Here is a 22,909-nt window from a genome sequence, read left to right on the forward strand (position 1 = left end):
AGAATTCCAAGTTACATTAGAGGTAATTATTCAAACTTAAGACACGTGTGCAGCCGGGCGGTGGTGGCGCACGCCTTTAATCCCAGCACTCGGGAGGCAGAGGCAGGCGGATCTCTGTGAGTTCGAGACCAGCCTGGTCTACAAGAGCTAGTTCCAGGACAGGCTCCAAAATCACAGAGAAACCCTGTCTTGAAAAACAAAAACAAAAAACAACAACAACAACAAAAAAGACACGTGTATACCTGGTGTGCATTGTACAGAACAGTAAGGTAGAGCTATCAGGAAACTGCAGGACATTTGATTACATAACAAATGAAGACATAAATGTCAGCTATTAAACACTTTATTTAGGAATGTTTGTCAAGCAGGAGAGTAGAATAATTTCATAATTCACACTTTTTCCTATTCACAAAGCTTGGGGAAAATGCTCCAGTAACAATGGGTATCAACTCTTGAATACACAAAGCAGTTTTTCTTCCCTCCTTATTCTGGGTAAGAGATGCGTGTAGATCAACTTAGCTTTTCTGCATAAATTATCCCCCTAAAGTAATTTGCAACATATAATTCTATCTGTAAAAAGTTTACACAACCCCTTGTAAATAGAATATGAATGAAAACATGAAAAAAGCACACATTTTAAAACTGAGCATGAAAACTGAAAACGTTGGCTCTGGCCACCAACCTTTTCCTTCAAATGTTCAGCATGGGCTGGACCATGAGCTGCGGGGAGGAGGAAAACAGCCAGAGCTGAGTCTTCAGCCCAAGAATTCACTGAAGTTCTTGGGCCTCGGAATTCAAGTGTTCAGTTGAAATTTCTACCAAGTCAGTGAGGACAGGAGGAGAGGAGCCAGGAGCGGAGCCATGATGATTTATTTCCCCTTTCCCACAGCTCTCCACGTTTCAGTCTGACACAGAAGGGAAGAGCAGCTTATTTTAAAGTGCAAACATACACTCAAGGGTAAGCCTATTGGTAACCTAGTTTTCAGTGCTGTTTTTGGATTTTGCTCACATAGCCCACGCTAGTCTCAAGCTCACTATGTAGCTAAAAACAACCTTCATCTTCTGTTCCCCTCCCACCCCATGTATGAGTGTCCTCATATCCAGGCGAGTGTCCCCATATCCAGGCGAGTGTCCCCATATCCAGGCGAGTGCCACCAGAGCCAGGCGAGTGTCCTCATACCCAGGCGAGTGCCACCAGAGCCAGGCGAGTGTCACCATAGCCAGGCAAGTGTCACCATACCCAGGCGAGTGTCCTCATACCCAGGCGAGTGTCCGCATACCCAGGCGAGTGTCCGCATACCCAGGCGAGTGTCCCCATATCCAGGCGAGTGTCACCATATCCAGGCGAGTGCCACCAGAGCCAGGCGAGTGTCCTCATACCCAGGCGAGTGCCACCAGAGCCAGGCGAGTGTCACCATAGCCAGGCAAGTGTCACCATACCCAGGTGAGTGTCACCATACTTGGCTTCTTCCTCATTGCTTTCCTCTTGTTTACACAACAAACCAGCTTCGCTGATGTCTTCAGAACATGGTGTGTTCAGCAAAGGGAACTGAGGCCTGTACAAGTATAGGTGGCCAAAGACACATGGGACAGAGCATGAGGAAGCTACCCACTCTCTATGCACAAAGCCTTCTACCATGGGCACCACCTGGGAGACATCCTGAGTGTCGCATTACCTAACATGCCTAGAAATGCTGCTAGTCCTCCAACTGCCCCACCTTGCATTTAGCAGGCTGTTCCTTCAGTAGTACTAACTGCACTCACATCAGATGTTCTCCTAAACCAGAGGCTGTGGCTGGAACCTATGGGTAGAGCACTAACTTAGTAGGCAGGCCCAAAGCCCAAAGGTCAAGCCCCAGGACCGAAAAAACAGAATGCTAAAAAATTAAGTAAAGAAACTATGTCAGGGATAAAGGACTCCATATTTAGCACACAGCTTTTGATTTATTTTGAATTATTTAGTACTATTATTTAGCACTATTATTCTGAATTTATTAGTACATCCTATTCATATTTTTTATTTGACTATATATAATCAAAAATCCATTTAGACAATGATCTACTTGAAAACAGCAATTAGATAACTCCTGGATTCCTGGGTTTGGTTCTGTTCTAGTTTGAAGCACTAAGGATTGAACCTGGGATCTTGCTTCTACTGGGCAAGTGCTCTGCCACATCCCCAGACCTTGAACTATGTAACCTAGCATGTCCTTAAACTTGTTATGTCCTTGCCTCAGCTGACCAAGTATCTGAGATTATGAGCACCTTGGTAAAAACATTACTTTTTAAAATAAAATATTAAAAGTATTTGGAAGATGGTAAATAAAAAAAATCAACATGAATCTAGTATATAAAAATAGTTCTTTATTGCCCACAAGAGTTCAAGGCAGAAGGAATGCTATCTCTATTGCATTCAGCTATATGTCTTCATTTCTACTCTCCAGCAAAAATTGGTCTCTAATAAGACCAATGCTTCCCAAGCTGAGGAGGAGGCTCACATTGTGATATCCTGCCTCAAAATGCACCATACAACATAAAAGGTGAGCCTTGGCAAGACTTCTAAGTACTGTGCTGGTCTGAATGTAATGTCCTTAAGGGTTCATGTCTGAACACTCAGTTCCTTGTTGGTGGCACTGTTAGGGAAAGCTATGGAACCTTTAGGAAGTGCAGTCTTGCTGGAGGAAGTATGTCTCTCAGGGGTAAGCTTTGAGATTTTACAGCCTGGCTCCACTTCCTGTGTCCCCTCTGCTTCCTGTGTATGGATGAAATGTGACCAGCTAGCTTCCTGCTCCGACCACCATGCTTTCCCTGACTGCTGTCAGCCTTCCTTGCCATGATGAACTCCATCTCTCTGGAACCATAAGCATCAAGAGACCCTTTCTCCGATAAGTTGCTTTTGATCATGATGTTTTACCACAGCAACAAAAAGTAACGAATAAAAAATTGATCTCAATCTTCTGCAAATACTCTTATTTAGCAACAGCACAAAATTGGTGTCTTAGAAACCCAGCAGATACAATTAAACTGTATCACAACAGAATCTTCTATAGATTAATACTGACGCATTACAAAACGTCTATGTACTAAAATTTCTATGATCTCTAAAAAGAGAGAATTCATACCTTTTAGACTACAACTGGTCACTCATTGTTCTTTTGAAACATGTTCATATAAAGATAGAACCATTTTAGTATCAAATGTCACCCATATAGATATGATTGCCTAATTAATAAAAAAAAGTGCACTTGACCCTAATCAACAACCATCACAACAGAATCATCTCTGATTAGATGGTGAGTTGTAATCCTCCATCCACAACCAGAACGTGTCCTGTGATGTACGGAGACTCTAGGAGAAACACAACCGCATGAGCCACGTCGAGAGCATCTCCAAACCTCCCGAGAAGGATGTTTTTCTTCAAATGTTCTTCTTTCAAGTGTTTTGTCATATCTGTGTGAATAAATCCTAAAAGAGAAATGTCAATTCAGTTGAGAGTATGGACACTAAAGAAGGCTGTCCATCTTTTATAAAGAGAATTTGACATTATTAATAAACATTGTTTAGGAAATACAGAATATTGTTAGCAATTAATTAAGTGTACAATTTTATTCACTTTAACTCAGCGAACAGTTACTGAACACAAAAAAAATGCCTAACTCCCAAGTCCATGACTCAAGTCTTGGCAAAAATAAAGATAACACTGTGAAATGTAACAGGCAGATACAAACACGAGTGAAATACAGCAACCATAATCTATGGGAGAGGGAGTAACTGCTACATACTCGTTGTAATGCAATAAAATCTGGTGACTCCCTTATAATGCTATAAATAAAATGCTACAAAAATGACTTTCACATAGGTGGGGGAGAAAGTGAGAAAGAGTGTTGAGAGATAGTGTCAAAAAGATGGTCCTATGAACTAATTTTGCAATCCTAATAAGAATTAATCCATTCCATTTACTAAACCAAGGTAATTGATGACAGGATAGCCCGGGATTCCAAAGTCCATATAAGAAAAAAAGTCTTATGGTCATATCTAATCCTGATAAAAAATGTATGCAAAAGATGAAATTTTTAACTCAATATTGGTATATACACAATGGAGTGTGCAGAAAGCAAGTTTCTGCAGAGTGAAATATTAGATATTCAGTGATTCACAATGGTTGTATGTATGAATATATACACACACCAGGATCAACTACAGGTTTAAGACAGTGGTTCTCAGACGAGCAAGGCATGTACTCACTCATGAGTGGATATTAGATAAGCAAAAGATAACCAGCCTACAGTCAGCAAACCCAGAGAAACTAGGTAACAAGGAAAACCCTAAAAGAAACATACATGTTTTCCACTGGGAAGGGAAAATAGACAAGATCTCCTGAGAAAATTGGGAGCATGGGAATGGGGGAAAGGGAGGACAAAAAGGGAGGAGAAAGGGAGAAAAGGAGGGGGGATGAGAATTTGAGGGATGGTCTAGATGGGGGAAGGACAGAGAGGGAGAGCAAGGAACGAGGTATCTTGATTGAGGGAGCCATTATGGGGCTAGGAAGAAATCTAGCACTAGAAAAAGTCCCAGGAATCTACAAGGATGATCCTAGCTAGGACCCTAAGCAATAGTGGAGAGGGTCCCTGGCCTTGCCCTGTAGTCAGATTGATGAATATCTTAAATGTCATCATAGAACCTTCATCCAGCAACTGATGGAAGCAGAGACAGAGATCCACAGTGGAGCACTGGGCTGAGCTCCCGAAGTCCAGTCGAAAAGAGGAAGAAGTGAGAATACGAGCAAAGGGGTCAAGCCCATGATGGGACACCCACTGAAACAGCTGACCCGAGCTAATGGGAGCTCACCAACTCTTGCCTGACAGTGGGGGAACCAGCATAGGACCAAACCAGGCCTCGGAATGTGGGGGACAGTTGTATGGCTGGGGCAGACCGTGGGGCCTCTGGCAGCAGAACCAGGATTTATCCTCACTGCTGGTTCTGGCTTTTGGAACCCATTCTCTTTGGAGGGACACCTTGCTCAACCTAGAAATAATGGGGAGGTCCTTGGTCCTTCCTCAAAGCAAGGTGTAGACTTTGGTGACTTTCCATGGGAAGACTTACCCTCTCTAAGGAGTGGATGGGAGTGGAATGGGCGGTGAGGTGGAGGAAGCAGAAGGAGTGGAGGGAGTGGGAACTTGGATTGGTATGTAAAATGAGAAAAAAAAAATCTTTTTTAAAATAAATAATTATTTTTAAAAAGACAGTGGTTCTCAATCTTTGGGTAGCGACCCCTTTGGGGGTTAGATGACATTTCTGTAGGGGGTGCATGTCAGATACTCTGTATATCAGATTTTTACATTACAATTCATAATAGTAGCAAAATTACAGTTATGAAGTAGCAATGGAATAATTTTATGGTTGGGGTCACCACAGCATGAGGAACTGTATTAAAGGGTGGCACTGTCAGGAAGGTTGAGAAGCACTGCCTTAAGAGATTCCTACAAGATATACATAGATCACTAATAAAATCTTACCACATAGTATTTTGTTCACTAATACTAGAAAAAAATTGAGACATGGTCTCACCTGGTAGATCATTCTAGCCTAAAACTCACATAAATCCACTGGCCCCTGCCTTTTGAGTGCTAGGACTGAAGGTGTATGCCACCATGCCCAACTTCAATCACTAGTTTTTTAAAGAAAGAAAGGAGGGAGGGAGGGAGGGAGGGAGGGAGGGAGGGAGGGAGGGAGGGAAGGAAGGAAGAAAGAAAGAAAAAAGAAAAGAAAAGAAAGAAAAAGCAAATACTAATCTTCATGAGAGCACCAGGTAAAAGTTCAGGGTGACAAAAGTCTACGAACTGCCAGACAAGCCACAGGAAGCGAAAATTCACCATACACTCACACACACACTCACACACACACTCACACACACACACTCACACACATACACTCACACACATACACTCACACACATACTCACACACACACACACTCACACACATACACTCACACACATACACTCACACACACTCACACCCATACACTCACACCCATACACTCACACACATACTCACACACACACACTCACACACACACACTCACACACAAAAAAGTTTTCAAATTGACTTTTTGATTAGTTAAAGCTAAATCATTTATAAATTAGATTATAAATCAACTTTAATATACTATCATTTACAAGTGATATGTTGATAACTGAGCTAAATACCGGAATCTTCTGCTAGTTTATTGTGTAATACCAGATCATTACATTTACTTTGGGTTTTCACTTATGAAAACTTAAATGTTTTCTTTAAAGTCCTGTGAGAAACAACTGTAGTTTTTTTCTCTCTCTCATAAAATCTAAGACAGTGAGAGGTTACTCATGAAATCTGGAAACAAATTGAGAGGTATTTCAACAGGGAGCCAGTTGACAACATCCACAGCATAAAATAATGTTGGTATCAATGACATAAATGAAGATTTCACATCTGTAATCTTAAAAGTAGGCTACACATGAATTGCATGTATAAATAAGGTGAAACATACATGCCAAAGCGCTAACATTATCATCTGATCACTGCTGGACATCAAAGTGACGTTGTTACCAGAATTGTACACCCGATCATGATTTTCTTTGTACTTTTCCTTTTAAGCTGTCCACACAGATATATATATAAAATCTCTGCACCCAGATAGAATTATTGAAAAAATATGAACATTATGAGTTACAGATGGTCTATAATGAAGGCCAGAAATTACAACACGGATGCTGTATCACTTGTGTTTGCCTGTGAGGCTATACTGTGAAACACAACCTCCTCTACGATGAACTCTCAGCACACTTATTTGAAAACTCAGCAGCAGTTCCTTTCATCTTCAAACACAGCATGGGGAGGAAAGGATGAAGGCAGCAGCTGGCACAGGCCTCTGCGGACTTCCAACTGGCGAGCAAACCTGCTGTTTTGAGACAGGGTTTCATTGTGTAGCCGTGGCTGTCCGGGAACTCCTGTCATCAAGGCTCGTCTCAGACTCACAGAGACCCACCTGCCCTGCCTCCTGAGTGCTGGGAATGGGCCACCACACATGGCCCAAAGATGGAACTTAGTTCTTCAGTAAGGAGCCAGAATCCAGCAGAATCCAATTCTCTCAAGAACCCGAGAGTTATTGAGATCCAATGCTGTGTTAGCCTGCTTCTTTTCAAGGGTGCCCCAGAGAAAATGAACCCTATAATCACTTCAGATTATAAAAATTGAGTGAAATCACTAATGTTAATGCTAAAAACTTCATGTTACTTTTCCTAACTAAGACTCAGGGGACATTGCAGAAGAGGGGCGGGAAGACTGTAAGTCAGTGGACCAGGATGTCTGCTATGAAATAGGTTTTTCCTGCATATGACAGGGAGGCTGAACCCATGAAATCTCAACAATACTGTCACCTAAACAAGACCTGCACAATGACAATGTCAGCTGACACGGCAGCTTGGAAGGGGAATCTCATGAGGCCTGACCCCGAGATGAAGAGCTGCAGCCAATTAATGACTGCTGACAAAAGGAGACTCAATCTCCTCGAAGGATGAGCCCCCAGTAGGTTAGCTGATCCCAGGCAGTCAGCCCGAAATACATACGCACAGAAAGCACACTAAAAGGACTTAGCATCACACAAGTATTTGTGTACCAATAACAATTGAAGAAGAGATTGTGAACATGAGAGGGGGTTGGGAGAGAAGCAAGAGGAGCTGGAGTGGAGAGGGAGGGACAGAAATGACAGAAATACTGATTCATGAATAATCTCAACTTTTTTTAATTAAAAAAGGAAAATCTCTGGTAGGGTCTCAAAGAATTCATGATTCAATTGTCTTTTACTCTAAAATTCTAACAAAATTGGCATAAAGTGTTTCATACTAACTTAGTAAACTCAGCAGAAAAATGATGCAATTTAATCTAAAAAGCAAACAAAAATAAGCCACAAGAAATTACAGTAGCCATGGTTTAGGGACACTCTTGTCAGTATAGGTTAGCAACTTTCAGGCCAACTTCCAGCTGGTTCTGGTGGGATTTGCTGTGGAGAGGGCACCACTGGATTCAGGTTCACGAATCAAGATTCTGTCCCCTGCTCTGTGGTGCTGCACAGCTCTGAGTGAAGGAAGCTGTGCACGAACACAGAGCTGACTGTGTATCACAGGAGGAACAAACCAATCAAAGATGGCAGGTCCCCTGAGGGCTCCTCTGGCTGTGCATGGCTGGCTTTTGAATAAGCATCATCATGACTGGAAGGTAAGGAAACTGAGGGAAAAAAAGCCCTCATTTCTTACATAATTTCTTACACACAAATAGGTGTGTGGTCATTTGCTACATAAAGGGGGTCTCCTCCACAGCTCCAGCTTGGAAAATAAGGGTATCGGTTGTCAGGGGGACCGTCCACAGCCTCTCTGCAGACCTATGGACACATACCAGGAGCTAAACATCTCACAGAGAGCTGTTGGCCATCGCTGAACTGCAATGAAGTCTAAACGTAACGAGGGTGTGAAGGGAAGGGAAGGGCTTGTGAGATGGCTCAGTGGATAAAGGCACTTGCTGCAAAAGTCTGATGACCTGAGTCCAATCCCCAGATCCAAAGATGGAAAGAACAGACCCCTGACGCTGTCCTCTGTCACCTCCAGTGCACATGTGGCCTAAATAAGAAACGCTTTCTTTTGTTTGCTTAAGGGAGGGAAGAATTTGCCCTGACATACCAGTTTTTCCTCTTGGGTTGTGTGCAATGTGACAATGAGTGATATCCCTAGGGATCCTTCTCTTCTCTGCGCGGTGTCGTTTTAGTTAGTAGACTTTATCTTAGAGCACTTTAGGTGCACAGAACTATTGCACAAAGGCTCCAGAGCTGACCACACTGCCCTCACCCTGTGCTCCCTTCATTTCCCTACTGTTAATACCCTACCTGAGCGTGGTTTCTGTGCTACAACTCATGACACATTACTAGGAAAAATCTGCATAATACAAGGGGGGGGTCACCCTTCAGCTATGTAATAGACTTGAGCAAACGCTACTGCCACATCATCACCATGACAGTACTGAGCACAATGGTTATTCTGACCCACCTACCTGCAGCTCTTCAAACTTCATATACCTGCTCCAGGTCATCAGAAATGGAACAAGAAATGCTAGGCTAGTCTCTTATTTGGGCTGTGCCAAATGTCAATGATATCCTATGACAATGCTCTTGAACCATGTCTCTCTCAGACATAAATTCACAGCCCAAAGCACTACCTACAATTACTCTCAGATATGGACCCCATATATCACAGAGCCGAGAGGAGGTATCAGTGGCCCCTGAACATCCATACACTTATCATTATGTTGTCTTACTTTCCAGAGCCCCAAAAGACTGTCCCCATATCATTCATATTTGTAAAGGCTCTGAACTCCCCATGTGTTCACAGACTTAAATGGCTACAAAACCCATAAACCAGCAGCAGATGGCACTGTCCAGCAGAAGGTGCTGCTGCAGTGCTTCACTGAACACTGATCGCCCAGCCGGTGACAAAGCCACCATCCCTCAGATCAAGAAACAGTGACTGAAGCGACATGCACTCTAGCAGCTTAGGACAAAGACACTACACTTCACTACTGGACATACAATGACACACCCAGCATCCAGCAAAGAGTTTGGGAAGGCGGTGTCTGGGGTCACACTCAGGGCCCAGTGCATGCTGGGCAAAAGCTTGAGCCACATCTCAAAGCCAACTTCTAAAATATGAACTGTTTAGAGTCTGGGATACTCTGGCTCCTAAAAACAAGCACGTAGTTCTTGTCCAGTGAGAATTTATATTTTATAATCTCAGAAGAAAGTACATTTCATTGATTCATGCTGAGTAGTAATTGACTATAGTCAATCTATCAAATAGTACATCTAATATCAATCATTGATTTCCAATTAGCAAGATTCATCTATGATAACAACTTTACTTAATAAGCCAAGCAGTAAAGACCAAAGTGTAGAACAAGACCTTTGAAGAACAGTCAGATTTAGCACAGAGCGGCAGTCTAATTCATCATTCGCCTTGTTCCCTGGTTTTCTGCTACATTTGTTTTTCAACTGTTTTCCGACGGAACCTCCACTTGAAGTAAACAACATAAAAAGAAACAAACTAGAGGTCTGAGGGTTGGGAAGATGGCTCGGTGAAGAAAGTGGTTCCATACTAGCATAAGCCCTCAGTCTGGAAACCCTGGATCCACATCACAGCCAGGCATGGCAACACGAAGGACCAGCACTGGGAAGACAAACAGATCACAGTCTCAGTAAGCTTCGACAGTGAGCTTCAGGTTCAGGGAGAGATTCTGTCTCAACAAATATAGTGGAGAAGTGATTGACTGGCCTCCACACGTGAATGCATGGGTAAGTACAACCTAAGTACACATTTGCTAGCTCTGTTCAAAGATCTAGTGAAGAAGCTGATAGATCTTAATCCATGTGGGATGCTCTTCTGTATATGTGTTGCTTTTATTGGTTAATAAATAAAGCTGCTTTGGCCTATGGCAGGGCATAATATAGCCAGGATGAAAGGGGGGGGGCATAGTCAAAGAGACACCATGTAGCTGCTGAAGGATGCTCAGAACCTTTACCGGTAGGCCACAGCCTCGTGGCAACACACAGATTAATAGAAATTGGTTAATTCAAGATGTAAGAGCTAGTTAGAAAAATGCCTGAGTCATTAGCCAAACAGTGTTGTAATTAATATAGTTTCTGTGTGATTATTCGGGTCTGGGCAGCTGGGAAACGAAAGAGAAGTCTGTGCTTATACTTAATATCAAAATTAAGTCAATAAATAATCTATAGAATTGATTAAATCTTATTTCAATCTAGGCTATGCACAAGCACACACATACACACACACACACACACAAAATATAATACTACAAAGGCTACCCTATTAAGTGGGCACATTTTAGCAATAGATTCTATCCCCAATATGAATCGCACTGGGAAAATAAGATCTTCTCTAAGGCACTTCCATAACAGTCTTAAAATTTCTCCTTTGTATACAAGCTGGATTTCCACCATTCATCCCATTGCCTTGACAACTAATCCACAACAGACATTCTTCAGCACCTCCCCAGTGTGGTACACATCTATTCTACCTTCAGCACTTGACATTGCATTGATTTGTTCACTTATGTCTTTCCAGCTGTACTCCGCATCCTGCAGCAGAAATACTCATTTTTGCTACTCCTGGACCTAGCACAGCCCTGGCACAGAGGAAGCCACCCTAGGACATCCACTGCATGAGTCTGTGTGGATTGGGAAGGTGGTGGACCTTCTCTCAGCCAGTGAGCGTTTACAGCACCAGAAAATAGAATTAACTCATTACTCATACCACTGCAGCCCCAGAGAGAGAGGGAGAAATCATGCCACTCCACACACGAATCACCACCTGTAATGGCAGTAGATGGCTAGCTCAGCCAGCACTGACAGTGACAGCCTGCACAAAGCATACGGACGCAGAGAGCCAGGCCTACATAATAACAATGCAGCTTTCCACGGACAGCTTTTGTTCGGGGCCCCTTTCCTTCTCCTTCATAGAGGACGTAACCGAGCTGCAATAACTTTCTAAGTGCGCGTGGATTTGGACTGCCTGAACTTAGCTAGCCTGTGACTGAACAGTGAACTGGGATGAAAGTGTGCAAGGCAGAAAACAGGTTCACAGAACATCCTGAAAAACACCCACTGGCTCAATATTAGTGCCAACTCTCAGGTCCAAGCTGGAGCCGTGAGGGAGTTATAAGCGAAAGGTGGAAGAGGTCTACAGTAGTAAACCTCTTAAGTAATTAAAATTGCAAGACAAAGATACCACATCTAGGTATGGCTTAGCAGTGACACATAGATCTAAATTAAGACATCTTTTTATTAGCAAATGACAAATAATGTATAAATAAACAAAAGGGGGATAATAAGTAAATAAAAACATAATAAGACAATGGAGAATCCCAGATCATTAAGAGAAAAGACAGTAGCAGAAAGATAAAAAGACATAAATATTATAATTCTAAAGGAAACCTTGGGGACATTATCTTTCAGTTCTCCATGAAACAGCCAGGTAGCTTTAGGTAGATTATGTTGAACCCCTGGTGACAATTTTCTAAATTGTCAGCGTGGCTGGAATAAGCCTGGTGTGGTAGAGCAAGCCTACAATCCCAGTACTAGAGAGTATAGTGAAGACCTTGTCTCAAAACACAAGATGCTCTCCAAGGTTCTCTTACCATAACGAATTCCTTAGCTTGTGCAGAATTTAAGAGTAAAGAATCTTATGTAAAGCATGAGGAAAACATCTTTAGTCGCTAGCTTATTATCTCTTTCCACAATGATTTTAGAGAGACACTACCCAAATGTCAATTACTGACGACCAATTTGCCCATCAACCACATTACGGTTATTGTAGAGTCTTCACTGACCTGGTGCAACCACATTTACTCTGATTTTCTTCCGTGCAACCTCTTTAGCAAGCGAGCGTGAAAACCCAATGAGCCCTCCTTTGGTAGCGCTGTACACGGACTGGCCCACATTGCCTTTGAAACCAATAACACTCCCTGCAAGAAAAGAGGAAATGAAGTAAGTGTAAACCAACTGGTTTGTACTTTGAAAAGTCACATAATGCACAGTCCACAGACGGAAAGGGAAACCCACCTTCCTTCGTTCTTTGCTAAAATGAGTAACTCTAAGCATTGTCTGTCCTTCCACAAGTAACAGGTAAAGGGGTCAACCTGACCGTGACACACACGGCAAAGAGGAAAGGAAAGAAAATGATGCCAAACCACCAGGGACAGGGAGGGGGCTTACATGATCTGTTCTGTAGGTGAGAGGCTGGAAGAGGTTAAACAGGAATGCTGGGTGGGCAGGTTGATAGCATGAATGAGAAAAGTGCCAATAGGCTCGGGCATTTGAACACTTGGCCCCGGCTGGTGCTGCTGTTTAGGGAGTTTAGGAGGTGTGGCCTCGCTGGAAGTGTGTGATGGGGGAGGGGCAGGATTTAGGAGTATGTAGCTTCACCCCACTTCTAATTCCCTCTCTACTTCATGCTTGTGGTTGAGATATTATCACCTTTCAGCTTCCTGCTTCTGCCATCATGCCTGCCTCTTGTCTTCCCACCAAGATGGACTCGTATCCCTCAGGGACCATAGGCCAAAATAAACTCTCTTTCATGAGTATTCTGGGCCATGGTGTTTATCACAGCAACAGAAAGGTAACAAGCACAGGCAGAAATAAGTTAAAGCCGGATGATGTAAAATAAAGGCTGATTAATTTATGAGTCTATTGTAGATATGAACAAGATCCACTTTCACCTCCAAGAATGAATCCAGTACATTTAAACTATTGTCAATCAATACTGACTATACGAACTTCCTAATAGTGAAATTTTACAATTTTGTTTATATTTACCTTGTACTTGCTACTAAAGATTACTCAGTGACCTTGTCTAATAAATATGTAAGAATATGTATAATTCAAATATAAATTTATGCAAATACATACAATTTATGCAAAAAAACAGAAGTAGGGAAGTAATTTTCTACACCACTGGCCTGTGCTTACAATACAAAAATAAACAGGAACCTAACACTAACACAAAATTGAAATTATTTTAGAAAAAGAGAATGCTCTACTTTTTCTTATACTAAAGAAACCCAATGTTAAAATGTTTACTTGTATTAACCATTGCCTGATGACAGTAACTGGCCCCTGCCAGATGCCACTGCAGGGTGGTTTCCCAGTGGTGCGAGCATCCCCGAGTACACTGACATGAACTGTGATGCCCACTTCTTCGCACCATGGGGCATCTCCTACTGTTCCCAAGACACAAGCCTGTGTAACATGAATGCACAGACCCGCAAACAATGGCAGGTGTATGTGTCCCTAAGCATGAAGAAGAACAGTAAAAGTTATCTACAGAACCACTGCCATCTTTCTGTCCTGCACCAACTGGGCTGTCGCGAGCCCATCACCAAATGTGGTTCCTCGGTAGAGAGAGGAAGAAAACTAAGCAGCACAGGAAGAAAGAAAACCCTCAGGGTAAGGAAAGCGGTGGACAGGATAAGAGGTGTGTGGAAGAAATACAGAAAAAAAGTGACGTTCCAGGCATGACAGAAAGGTCCAACAAGGAGCTTTCACTCCAGCACCTAGGTCACACTCTGGTTTCATCTGGTCCAAGTAATGACTTGTAAAATACCAAGTCTACAGGTTCAGCCCTTCCTGTGGTACTTTTCTATAGGATAAGTATGTACATTTCATCTTAGCAACATTCTAACATTTTGAGGATTTAGGTTTCCGAAACTTATCTAAAACGTAGGTGTTTTAACAGATTTGCCCCGTGAGGTCGAAGCACAGTCTTGGGCCAGTGTGGCAGTTCTTAAGAACCCAGAATCTGAAGTGGCCATGTCAGAAGGCCACAGGTCACCAGTTTCTCCTAGGAGAGATCTCTAACGAGCACTGTGACCCTTGTGCAGCTATTTAAGGCATTGCTTCTCATTTAAAAATAAAAAGCAGACGGTCTGCTGCAAACCTTAAGTACTAAACTGAAATCAAATTCCATGTCATTCTGTACTTTCCGCCCTCAACCCACAATACCTCTTCCTTGTGATTCCAGCAAACTGAATGGCCAAGTGCTAATGTTCCTTAAACCTTGACACCAGAGAGGTCAGTGATCCATGCAACTGCTATAAGTAATTATTATTTACCCTCCATGTCTACAAGTTTTCTTTTTAATTTTAAAAATTAGGTTGGATTTCTTTGCAACTTTTAAAAATAAAATTTCTACCTCCTCCTTCATCCAACCCTCCCAGTGGCCCCTCACAGTCCCAAATTAAGACTCTTCTTCTCTTTATTATTGTTACATATATATAAATGCATAAAAACAATCTGCTGAGTCTTTCTAGTGTTGCTTGTATGTAAGGGTATCAGGCCTGACCACTTGGTACTGATAACCAATTAGGGGGTTCACCCTTGGGGAAGGCTACTTCTGTTCTCAGCAGCCCTTACTTTCCTGTAGTTCTTTCTTTAGGGGTAGGACAGGACCCCTTGAGTTTTCCCCTTAACAGTGTCTACTGTGGTGCTTTGAAAGAAAATGGCCCCCAAAACGGGTGCCACTATTAGGTGTGTACTTGTTAGAATAGGTGTGGCCTTGATGGAGAAGTGTCACACTGTGCAGGTGGGCTTTGAGGTTTCATATATGCTAAGTCACACCCAATAAGACAAACCACTTCCTGTTGCCTATGAGCAAAGACATAAGATTTCTCAATACCTTCTCCAGTACCACGTCTGCCTGCACACCACCAGGCTCCCTACCACAATATACTGAACCTCTAAAACTATATAAGTCGCCATCTCAATTAAATGTTTTCCTTATAAGAGTTGTCATGTGCATGGTGTCTCTTCACAGCAACAGAAACCCTAACTAAGACATCTACTGATAGATCACTGTCCAGGTCTTGTGTAGGCAGCCATATTGTTGAGGTATCATATGTGTAGCATCTTGGTTTTTCTAGAAAATACAATCACACAGTACATCATCTGGCCCTTTGGCTCTGACAATCATTATAGGTTTGACAAAAAAGAAAAAGAAAAGAAAGAAAACGGGATGCCTGATTTGTCTTAAAAACTGAAACTGCCGACATAATTGGTACAGCATTCATATACAGCAAGACTTGCAGATGTGCGCAGCTGTGGCCTCTCCCGCGCCATACAGTCTTAGAACACTGAATCTAGACGTCATTTTTTAATACTTGTCTAAGTCACCATTTAACGCCTAGCTGACGCCTGTGGAGAAGTACATCTGTGAGCTTTGTCTCATTCATTCATCGGTTAAATATGTTTCCCATAGATACCAAAACGATACACTTCGCTGTTGATCAAGTAAATCAGTGGATTGAGTACTCTGATGTTTATATGCCATAATTAGAAACCCACGAAGGTGAGCACTCACCTACATTAACAATGGATCCACCCTGCTGAATCATCGTCTTCATGGCCGCCTTGCACGTCAGCATGGAGCCCAAGAGGTTAGTGTGAAGCTGAGATATCATGTCTTCAGTTTTTGCTCTCACTAGGAGACTATCTCTACAAGAAGGAAACAGCAGAACATGAACAAGCAGAACAAAACATTCACGTCTAGGGGCTGGAGAACTGGCTCAGGGGTAAGAGTTCCAACTGCTCTTTCAGTAGAGCTGGGTTCAGTTCCCAGCACCCACATCAGGAAGCTCACAACCACCTTGTAACTCCAGCCCCTGGATATTCACCATCCACTGCAGGCCTCCACGGGCAACTGCATCCATGTGCATGGTCCCAGACACACAACAGTTTAAAATAGCAAAAGAAGATCTTTTTAAAAATCAAGTTAAAACATAATTACCATCCTGATTTAAGATATAGTATAAGCTGTGCTTTCTAGCTAAGTGCTGGCCTGTTCCCATTGTGCCCCATCTCTGCCTCCTATACATAGATCAAGACAGGAGTCTGCAGCCTTGCTACCACCATGGCTTCACTCCGTCAACATGACTCCAACACTCTGAAACCATACCTCAGTGTAACACTCCATTGCCTTGGTCATGGTATTTTGTCACAGCAGTGGAAAAGTAACCAAGACATGGCCTAATAAGAAAAATCTTGTTTTAAAAAGACATAAGAAATTTACCTCAATGTTTGACCAACCTGTTAATGCCAGCTGCATTTACCAGGAAATTGACAGGACCCAAATGTTTCTCCATCTCTTCAAACGTATGCTGAACATCCTCCTCTTTAGCAACATCACAGCTAAATGCCAAGTGGTTTCCTATGAAAAAAAGTTAAATCAGAATTGCCTGTAAATCTCCACTTGAATTTCGAACTTACTTGCAATATGATTAGACTATAAGGCGAGCCCGTGTTGATCCTAGAGATGAAGGCATGTCGTGGGTTCCTGTCCCATGGACCACCTAAGGAAAGGGACACAGTGGGCAGAGGTGAAGAAGAAATAATGAGGTCTTATTTCTTCCTTCTTCTTGTGTTTGCTTTTACTCCGAGACAAGGTCTTACTGTACTGCCTCGGCAGGCCTCAGAATTCAGCCCGACAAACGCTAGGATTACAGGGGGCCCGTGAGATAAACTATCACAGAAAACTAACCAGAACTTTGGGGTTTCCTTGCCGAGCACAGTAGTACCAGGCTGTCCACGGTGTGCGACTTGCTGGATTCACAAGTGGAAGGCTATCCTGGGTAAGTGAGAACCTCAAATCCTTCAGAAGTAAGCTTGGAACGTTTAAAAGTAAAAATATTAGGGGTCAGCAAGTTCACTGGGTAAGGGTAGTTTCCAGTAAGCCTGCTATGTGAATTCATGGTGGAAGGAGAGAGCAGGCTGTCCTCTGCCTTCCCCACATGCGCCATAGCATATACATACCCACCCACCTAAATAAAAGACATGCAATTTTAAAACCTGCAATAAAATCTGGGCATGCCTGCAGTCCCAGCACTGAGACAGGAGATTGCAGCTGTAAGTTTATGGCCAGCCTGGGCAGGAGAGGTGGCTCAGAAGAACTCTGAGTTTGATCCTTATTACCATACACAAGCAATTATACTTCAAAGGAAAAGTATTTTCTATTTAACAGGTTACCATGTTAACACACATGCCCCTTAGTTTATGATAGGGGTACACCTTTCTGGGTAGCCAAGATGCATGGAGGAGATCCCAAAGGAAGCACACGAAGTAACAGTTGTCTAGAAAACTGGAAGCAGGGCTGATTGGGTGCCGAAGCTTGTGTTCACACCCAGATGAACGGCTAGAACATGGTGCCCGCCTGTGTTCCCAGCACTGAGGAGGCAGAGACTAGATCTGAATCCAAGGGAAGCCTAGACTGCATAGTGAGACCCAGTGTCAGAGGAAGCAGGGAAGCCTGGAGGTAGACATCACACAGCAGGGTCAAAGGGTGCTTTGTACTAAAGATGTCACAGCAAAGTAAGGTCATCTCAACAACAAGGCAATTGAGGCACAAGAATCCCAAGTTCAAAGCCAGTCTGAGTTACATTATTATTATCAAGACTGTTTCCATATAAGTACATAAATATAGCAGGCACTGGCTACACCTTCAGACCTGTAATACCCAATGCTTTCCTAATAGGGACATGTATTTTTCTCCATTCTACTAACAACTTCCATGTTGTCTTCTCACAATCATCGAGACTTAAACTCGCAATTGAATGACTATTAATAATCGGGGGAGGGGGGCTGGAATTTGAATGCAATTAAAAGAATCTGACGAAACAAATTAATAACTTATTAAAGTGTTTGGTCAACTTGGGAAAGCAACGCTGATCTATCGACAGGCTGCTAGTCAGGTTTCTCTTTGAAATACTGTTGTGTGCCTTCGTGCAGGGCAAGAAGAGCTCTCTGGAAAATGCAATCTCTACCCGGCAGCCTGACCTTCGTGACTTCACCAAGGACGGTTCTCTCCTACCAGAGGTCCGAGCAAGGCGGCTGTCAAATGTCCGTACTGGCCGTGGGGAGATAGCTACTTCTCAGGGGTCCTCGAGATCTGCCTGGGGTGGGCAAGAGCCCCACTGAGGACTTGGTCATGGGTCACGAGCGATCTTGGGCGCAGACTGATCTACAGGGCCAGTGACCGGGAGCTCGTGGACTCAGGCTCGACGGCTGGCACCGCGGCCGCACGGAGGGGGCACTTCTTCAGGTACCTACCGCCGAGCTCGCCGGCGGCGGCTTTGGCCACTTCCAGGTTTCTGGCGACGATCGCCAGACGGTAGCCCTTCTGTGCCATTAGCTGGGCTACAGCCCTGCCGATCCCCCTGGAGCCTCCGAAAACCGCACAAACTTTGTCCATCTCGGACCCCGGACAGAACGTTTAATAAAAGACACAGCTCCGGGGGAAAAGGAGTAAAAACTCCCTTCTGACAGCAACCCAAGCCACAGAATAAGGCGCGAAGAGTTAGACGTCAGCGCGCACGGACTCGTCGGTGTTGCATTGCATGCTGGGTTTTGTAGTCCTCGCTTAAGAGACCCGCGACTGTGCCTGTGAGCTTTGCAACCTGCCTCTTCCCATGCTGGGCTAGTCAGTTGGCACTATGGTTCAGGGGCCAAAGGTCCTTTGCTCACAGATAATAGGGTTGCCAAAACCGTGGACTTTCCACTCCGTAGCTAGCAGCCACGTTATGTCCTTTTGGGTATGGAACTGTCCTGAGTCACCCACGTTTTTTGCTGCAGATAAAACCTGTTGGAGAAATATGAAGTGGTTCCCCAAGTTACTACGTCTTGCACTGTAACATTATTACTATGAGGGTGGATGTCCTGTGGAAGAACACTAACGGGATGTGGTGCTGTAGGCCTGTACTCCCAACACTCAGAAGGTTGAGGCAGAGGGCTCAGTGAAAGTTCAAGGCCAGTTTGTTCTACAAAGTGAAAACCTGTCTCAAAGAACACAACAAAGAAAGAACACCGTGTAGAGGGGTTCATGAAATGTGTGTGCTCTTGTTTGTGAGACAGAACCTGCTATGTTACCTAGGCTGGGCCAGCACTCACTGTATAACCCAGTCTGGTCCCAGACTCCCAATGATCCTCCTCCTTCAGCCTCCAGTGTGCTGGGAGCACAGGCATGGACCACCACACCCTTTAACTGAATGATCTAAATAGTGTGACGATCAGAGAGCAAGCTTAGATCATTATTGACAATATTGGGTTTCTGTCCTCCTAAATAACATGTTCTGAGTGCTTTCAAAAGCAAAAAGACAGCAGGGTAGTGGTGGTGGGTGCACACAGCACTTCTGAAAGCAGAGGCAGGAAGATCTCTGTGACTTTGAGGCCAACCTGATCTTCAAAGCAAGTTACAAGGCAACCAGAGCTACACAGAGAAACCCTTTCTTGAAAACAAAACAAATCAAAACAAAAAACAAACAAAAAAGGCAGTTGGGCGTGGTGTAACACACCTTTAATCCCAGCATTAGGGGGTCAGAGTCAAGTGAATCTCTGAGTTCAAGGCCAGCTGGGTGTACAGAGGAAGTTCAGGACAGCCAGGACACAGGGAAGCCCTATCTCAACATCCCACACCCCTAAAATAAATAATAATAAACAAATAAAGTAATCATTTGTTACCATTCTAGTGTAAAAGGAAACATTTCTTTTTTTATTAAGAAAGTTTATTTTTACCCTCTTTACTCTCCTTCCCTCCATTCTTTTTTATTATTGATTTTTATTGAGCTCTACATTTTTCTTTGCTCCTCTCCCTGCTTCTCCCCTCCCCACTCCAACCCTCCCCCGAAGTCCCCATGCTCCCAATTTACTCAAGAGATCTTGTCTTTTTCTACTTCCCATGTGGATAGGATCCATTTATGTCTCTCCTAGGGTCCTCATCGTTGCCTAGGTTCTCTGGGATTATGATTTGTGGGCTGATTTTTCTTCGCTTTATGTTTAAAAACCACCTTTGATTGAGTACATGTGATAATTGTCTTTTGTGTCTGGTTACCTCACTCAAAATGATGTTTTCTAACTCCATTTGCCTGCAAAATTCAAGATGTCATTATTTTTTTCTGCTGTATAGTACTCCATTGTGTAAATGTACCACATTTTTCTTATTCATTCTTTGGTCGAGGGCCATTTAGGTTGTTTCCAGGTTCTGGCTATGACAAACAAAGCTGCTATGAACATAGTTGAGCACATGTGCTTGAGGTATGATTGAGCATCTTTTTCGACTTCCTAAATATAACCCCAGTAGCATAGATACTGAGAGAAACAATTAATAAATGGGACCTCCTGAAACTGAAAAGCTTCTATAAAGCAAAGGACGTGGTCAACAAAACGACAGTCTACAGAATGGGAAAAGATTTTCACTAACCCCACATCAGACAGAGGTCTGATCTCCAAAATATACAAAGAACTCAAGAAATTGGTCATCAAAAGAAAAAATCATCCAATAAAAAAAATGGATTACAGACCTAAACAGAGAACTCTCAACAGAGGAATCTAAAATGGCTGAAAGACACTTAAGGAAATGTTCAACATCCTTAGTCATCAGAGAAATGCAAATCAAAACAACTCTGAGATTCTATCTTACACCTGTAAGAATGGCCCAGATCAAAAACACTGATAACAACTTATGCTGGAGAGGTTGTGGGGAAAAGGGAACATACCTGCATTGCTGGTGGGAATGCAAACTGGTACAGCCCCTCTGGATGTCAGTGTGGCAATTTCTCAGAAAATTAGGAGACAATCTTTCTCAAGACCCAGGAAACGTTTCTTGACAGAGTATTAGTGAACTAGATTCAGAAAATATAAGCCACAGTCCTACGGTTAAAAAAAATTACACAACCAGGGGCAACAGGACTAATTCACATAAAACACTAGTGAGTTGAATTATTTAGAGAAGTACAGAGCTGTACTAACACCAGAAGTCAGTGGGGAATGAAGGCGTGGGAAGCTCGATCTGTGTGCTGATCTGAAAACAGGAAGGAAAATTACTTTATAAAAGTTGAATGTTAATTTTAAAGTTTTCATTTTTCTTTCACCTAAATATAAACAGGATTTGAAATGGCTGAAGAATACATGAGTTGGTTATCAATTGTTCTATTTTATTGTGTTCTTATTGAGATAGGGTCTTGTCATGTAATCCAGGGGGGCCTCAGACACATGGTAGTCTTGCCCGAGCCTGGTAAGTCCTGGGGTCTCAAGCATACCCCCAACACTCCAGGATTGAGATATATATACATATATATATATATATATGGTTGTTCTTTTCAGAATTTCATACATGCATACAACATTGGTCATTCCCTCCTAATGTTCCCTGCTCCAACTCCTCCTAAAGACCACTCAATGTTCCCTCCTTAACTTCATAAATATGTATGCATATATACATTTCCATAAAATATTTATGTAATTTATATCATGAGATGGACCAGCTTAGCTGGGGCACTGGGACCGATAGGACAGGGTCTCAGAAAAAGGTGGGAAAGGAGTCGGAAAATGACAGACACAAGACTCAAAGGAATTGCACCTGAATGCATCTTTACTAGGCATGAGACTCGTCCCTTATACAGAAAAGATTGCTTAACAGTGTGTATTGTTTTTTCATGCAGTGCAGATTATTCTTAGAGTCATTATACAAGATACATGAGAATAGATTTTCATCAGACAGATGTCCCTGGTGTGAGTCTGCGGTTGGTCATGTAGACATGGCTTGGCATTAGTTTCGATATGAATCTTTATCTGGGCTATGAGTTCATGGCATTTTGAGATAAGGGTAAGCAGTTGTGGTTAACAGTCACGTAGTCTACAGTCTTTTTACGTTTCTGCAATCTGTGCAGAAGAACTTCTTTCCTTCTCCACATTTCTAACTCCTTTTCAAACCTTCTCCAAAACCAGTCTCAAGACATTACAGGCATTTATCTCTTTCTTTTGTCCTTATCCCATCTTTGCTGAATCTGTCTTTTGTTTATTAAGTTTGCCTTTGGTCTTTATTTACCAAGCACCAGATTAAACCTAGAAACCTTTTTGCCTTGAATGTTAACCCATCTTCCCCCATTAGCATCATATTCTCCTGTGTATGGCAGTGGCTCATCAGTAGACTGGAAACTTAAACACACTATCTTCCCTTCCAGAAGAAACCAGACTCTATTCCCTAAAACATAAGCAGGTAGTACCAAGAGTGCAAGGGCTCCAATGCAGGAAACACAGCACACACACCTTCTCTGTGGGCACTCTTCCTTGAAGCTTGTGCCACAGCCTACATAAGAGATCACGCAGACTCCGCAGGAGGTGGCGTGACAATATCATATATTACATGTATCTTCCAAGGAGTCCTGTGTATGCTGTTCATATAAGAGTGGTGTAGGATCATCCACTGGAGCATGCTCAAACTACCAAGGATCACATCTCTAAAGAAAATTAGCTCTCCCTTCCCTGGCAA

The 22,909-nt window shown here is 42.9% G+C and overlaps 1 protein-coding gene across 1 annotated transcript; it reads right to left on the reverse strand.

Annotated features, from left to right (window-relative positions):
- Nucleotides 1–373: 373 nt before the first annotated feature.
- Cbr4 (carbonyl reductase 4) lies at nucleotides 374–18,910 on the reverse strand. Its single transcript, XM_057753182.1, has 5 exons — nucleotides 18,694–18,910; nucleotides 16,678–16,798; nucleotides 15,953–16,086; nucleotides 12,429–12,563; nucleotides 374–3,465 (listed from the first exon to the last, which is right to left on the reverse strand). Exons 1-5 carry the CDS (start codon nucleotides 18,833–18,835, stop codon nucleotides 3,287–3,289), a joined length of 711 nt encoding a protein of 236 aa, XP_057609165.1. The 5' UTR covers nucleotides 18,836–18,910; the 3' UTR covers nucleotides 374–3,286.
- Nucleotides 18,911–22,909: the final 3,999 nt, after the last annotated feature.

The sequence above is a fragment of the Chionomys nivalis genome, chromosome 20 (assembly GCF_950005125.1).
Source record: "Chionomys nivalis chromosome 20, mChiNiv1.1, whole genome shotgun sequence".
Classification (NCBI taxonomy): Eukaryota; Metazoa; Chordata; class Mammalia; order Rodentia; family Cricetidae; genus Chionomys; species Chionomys nivalis.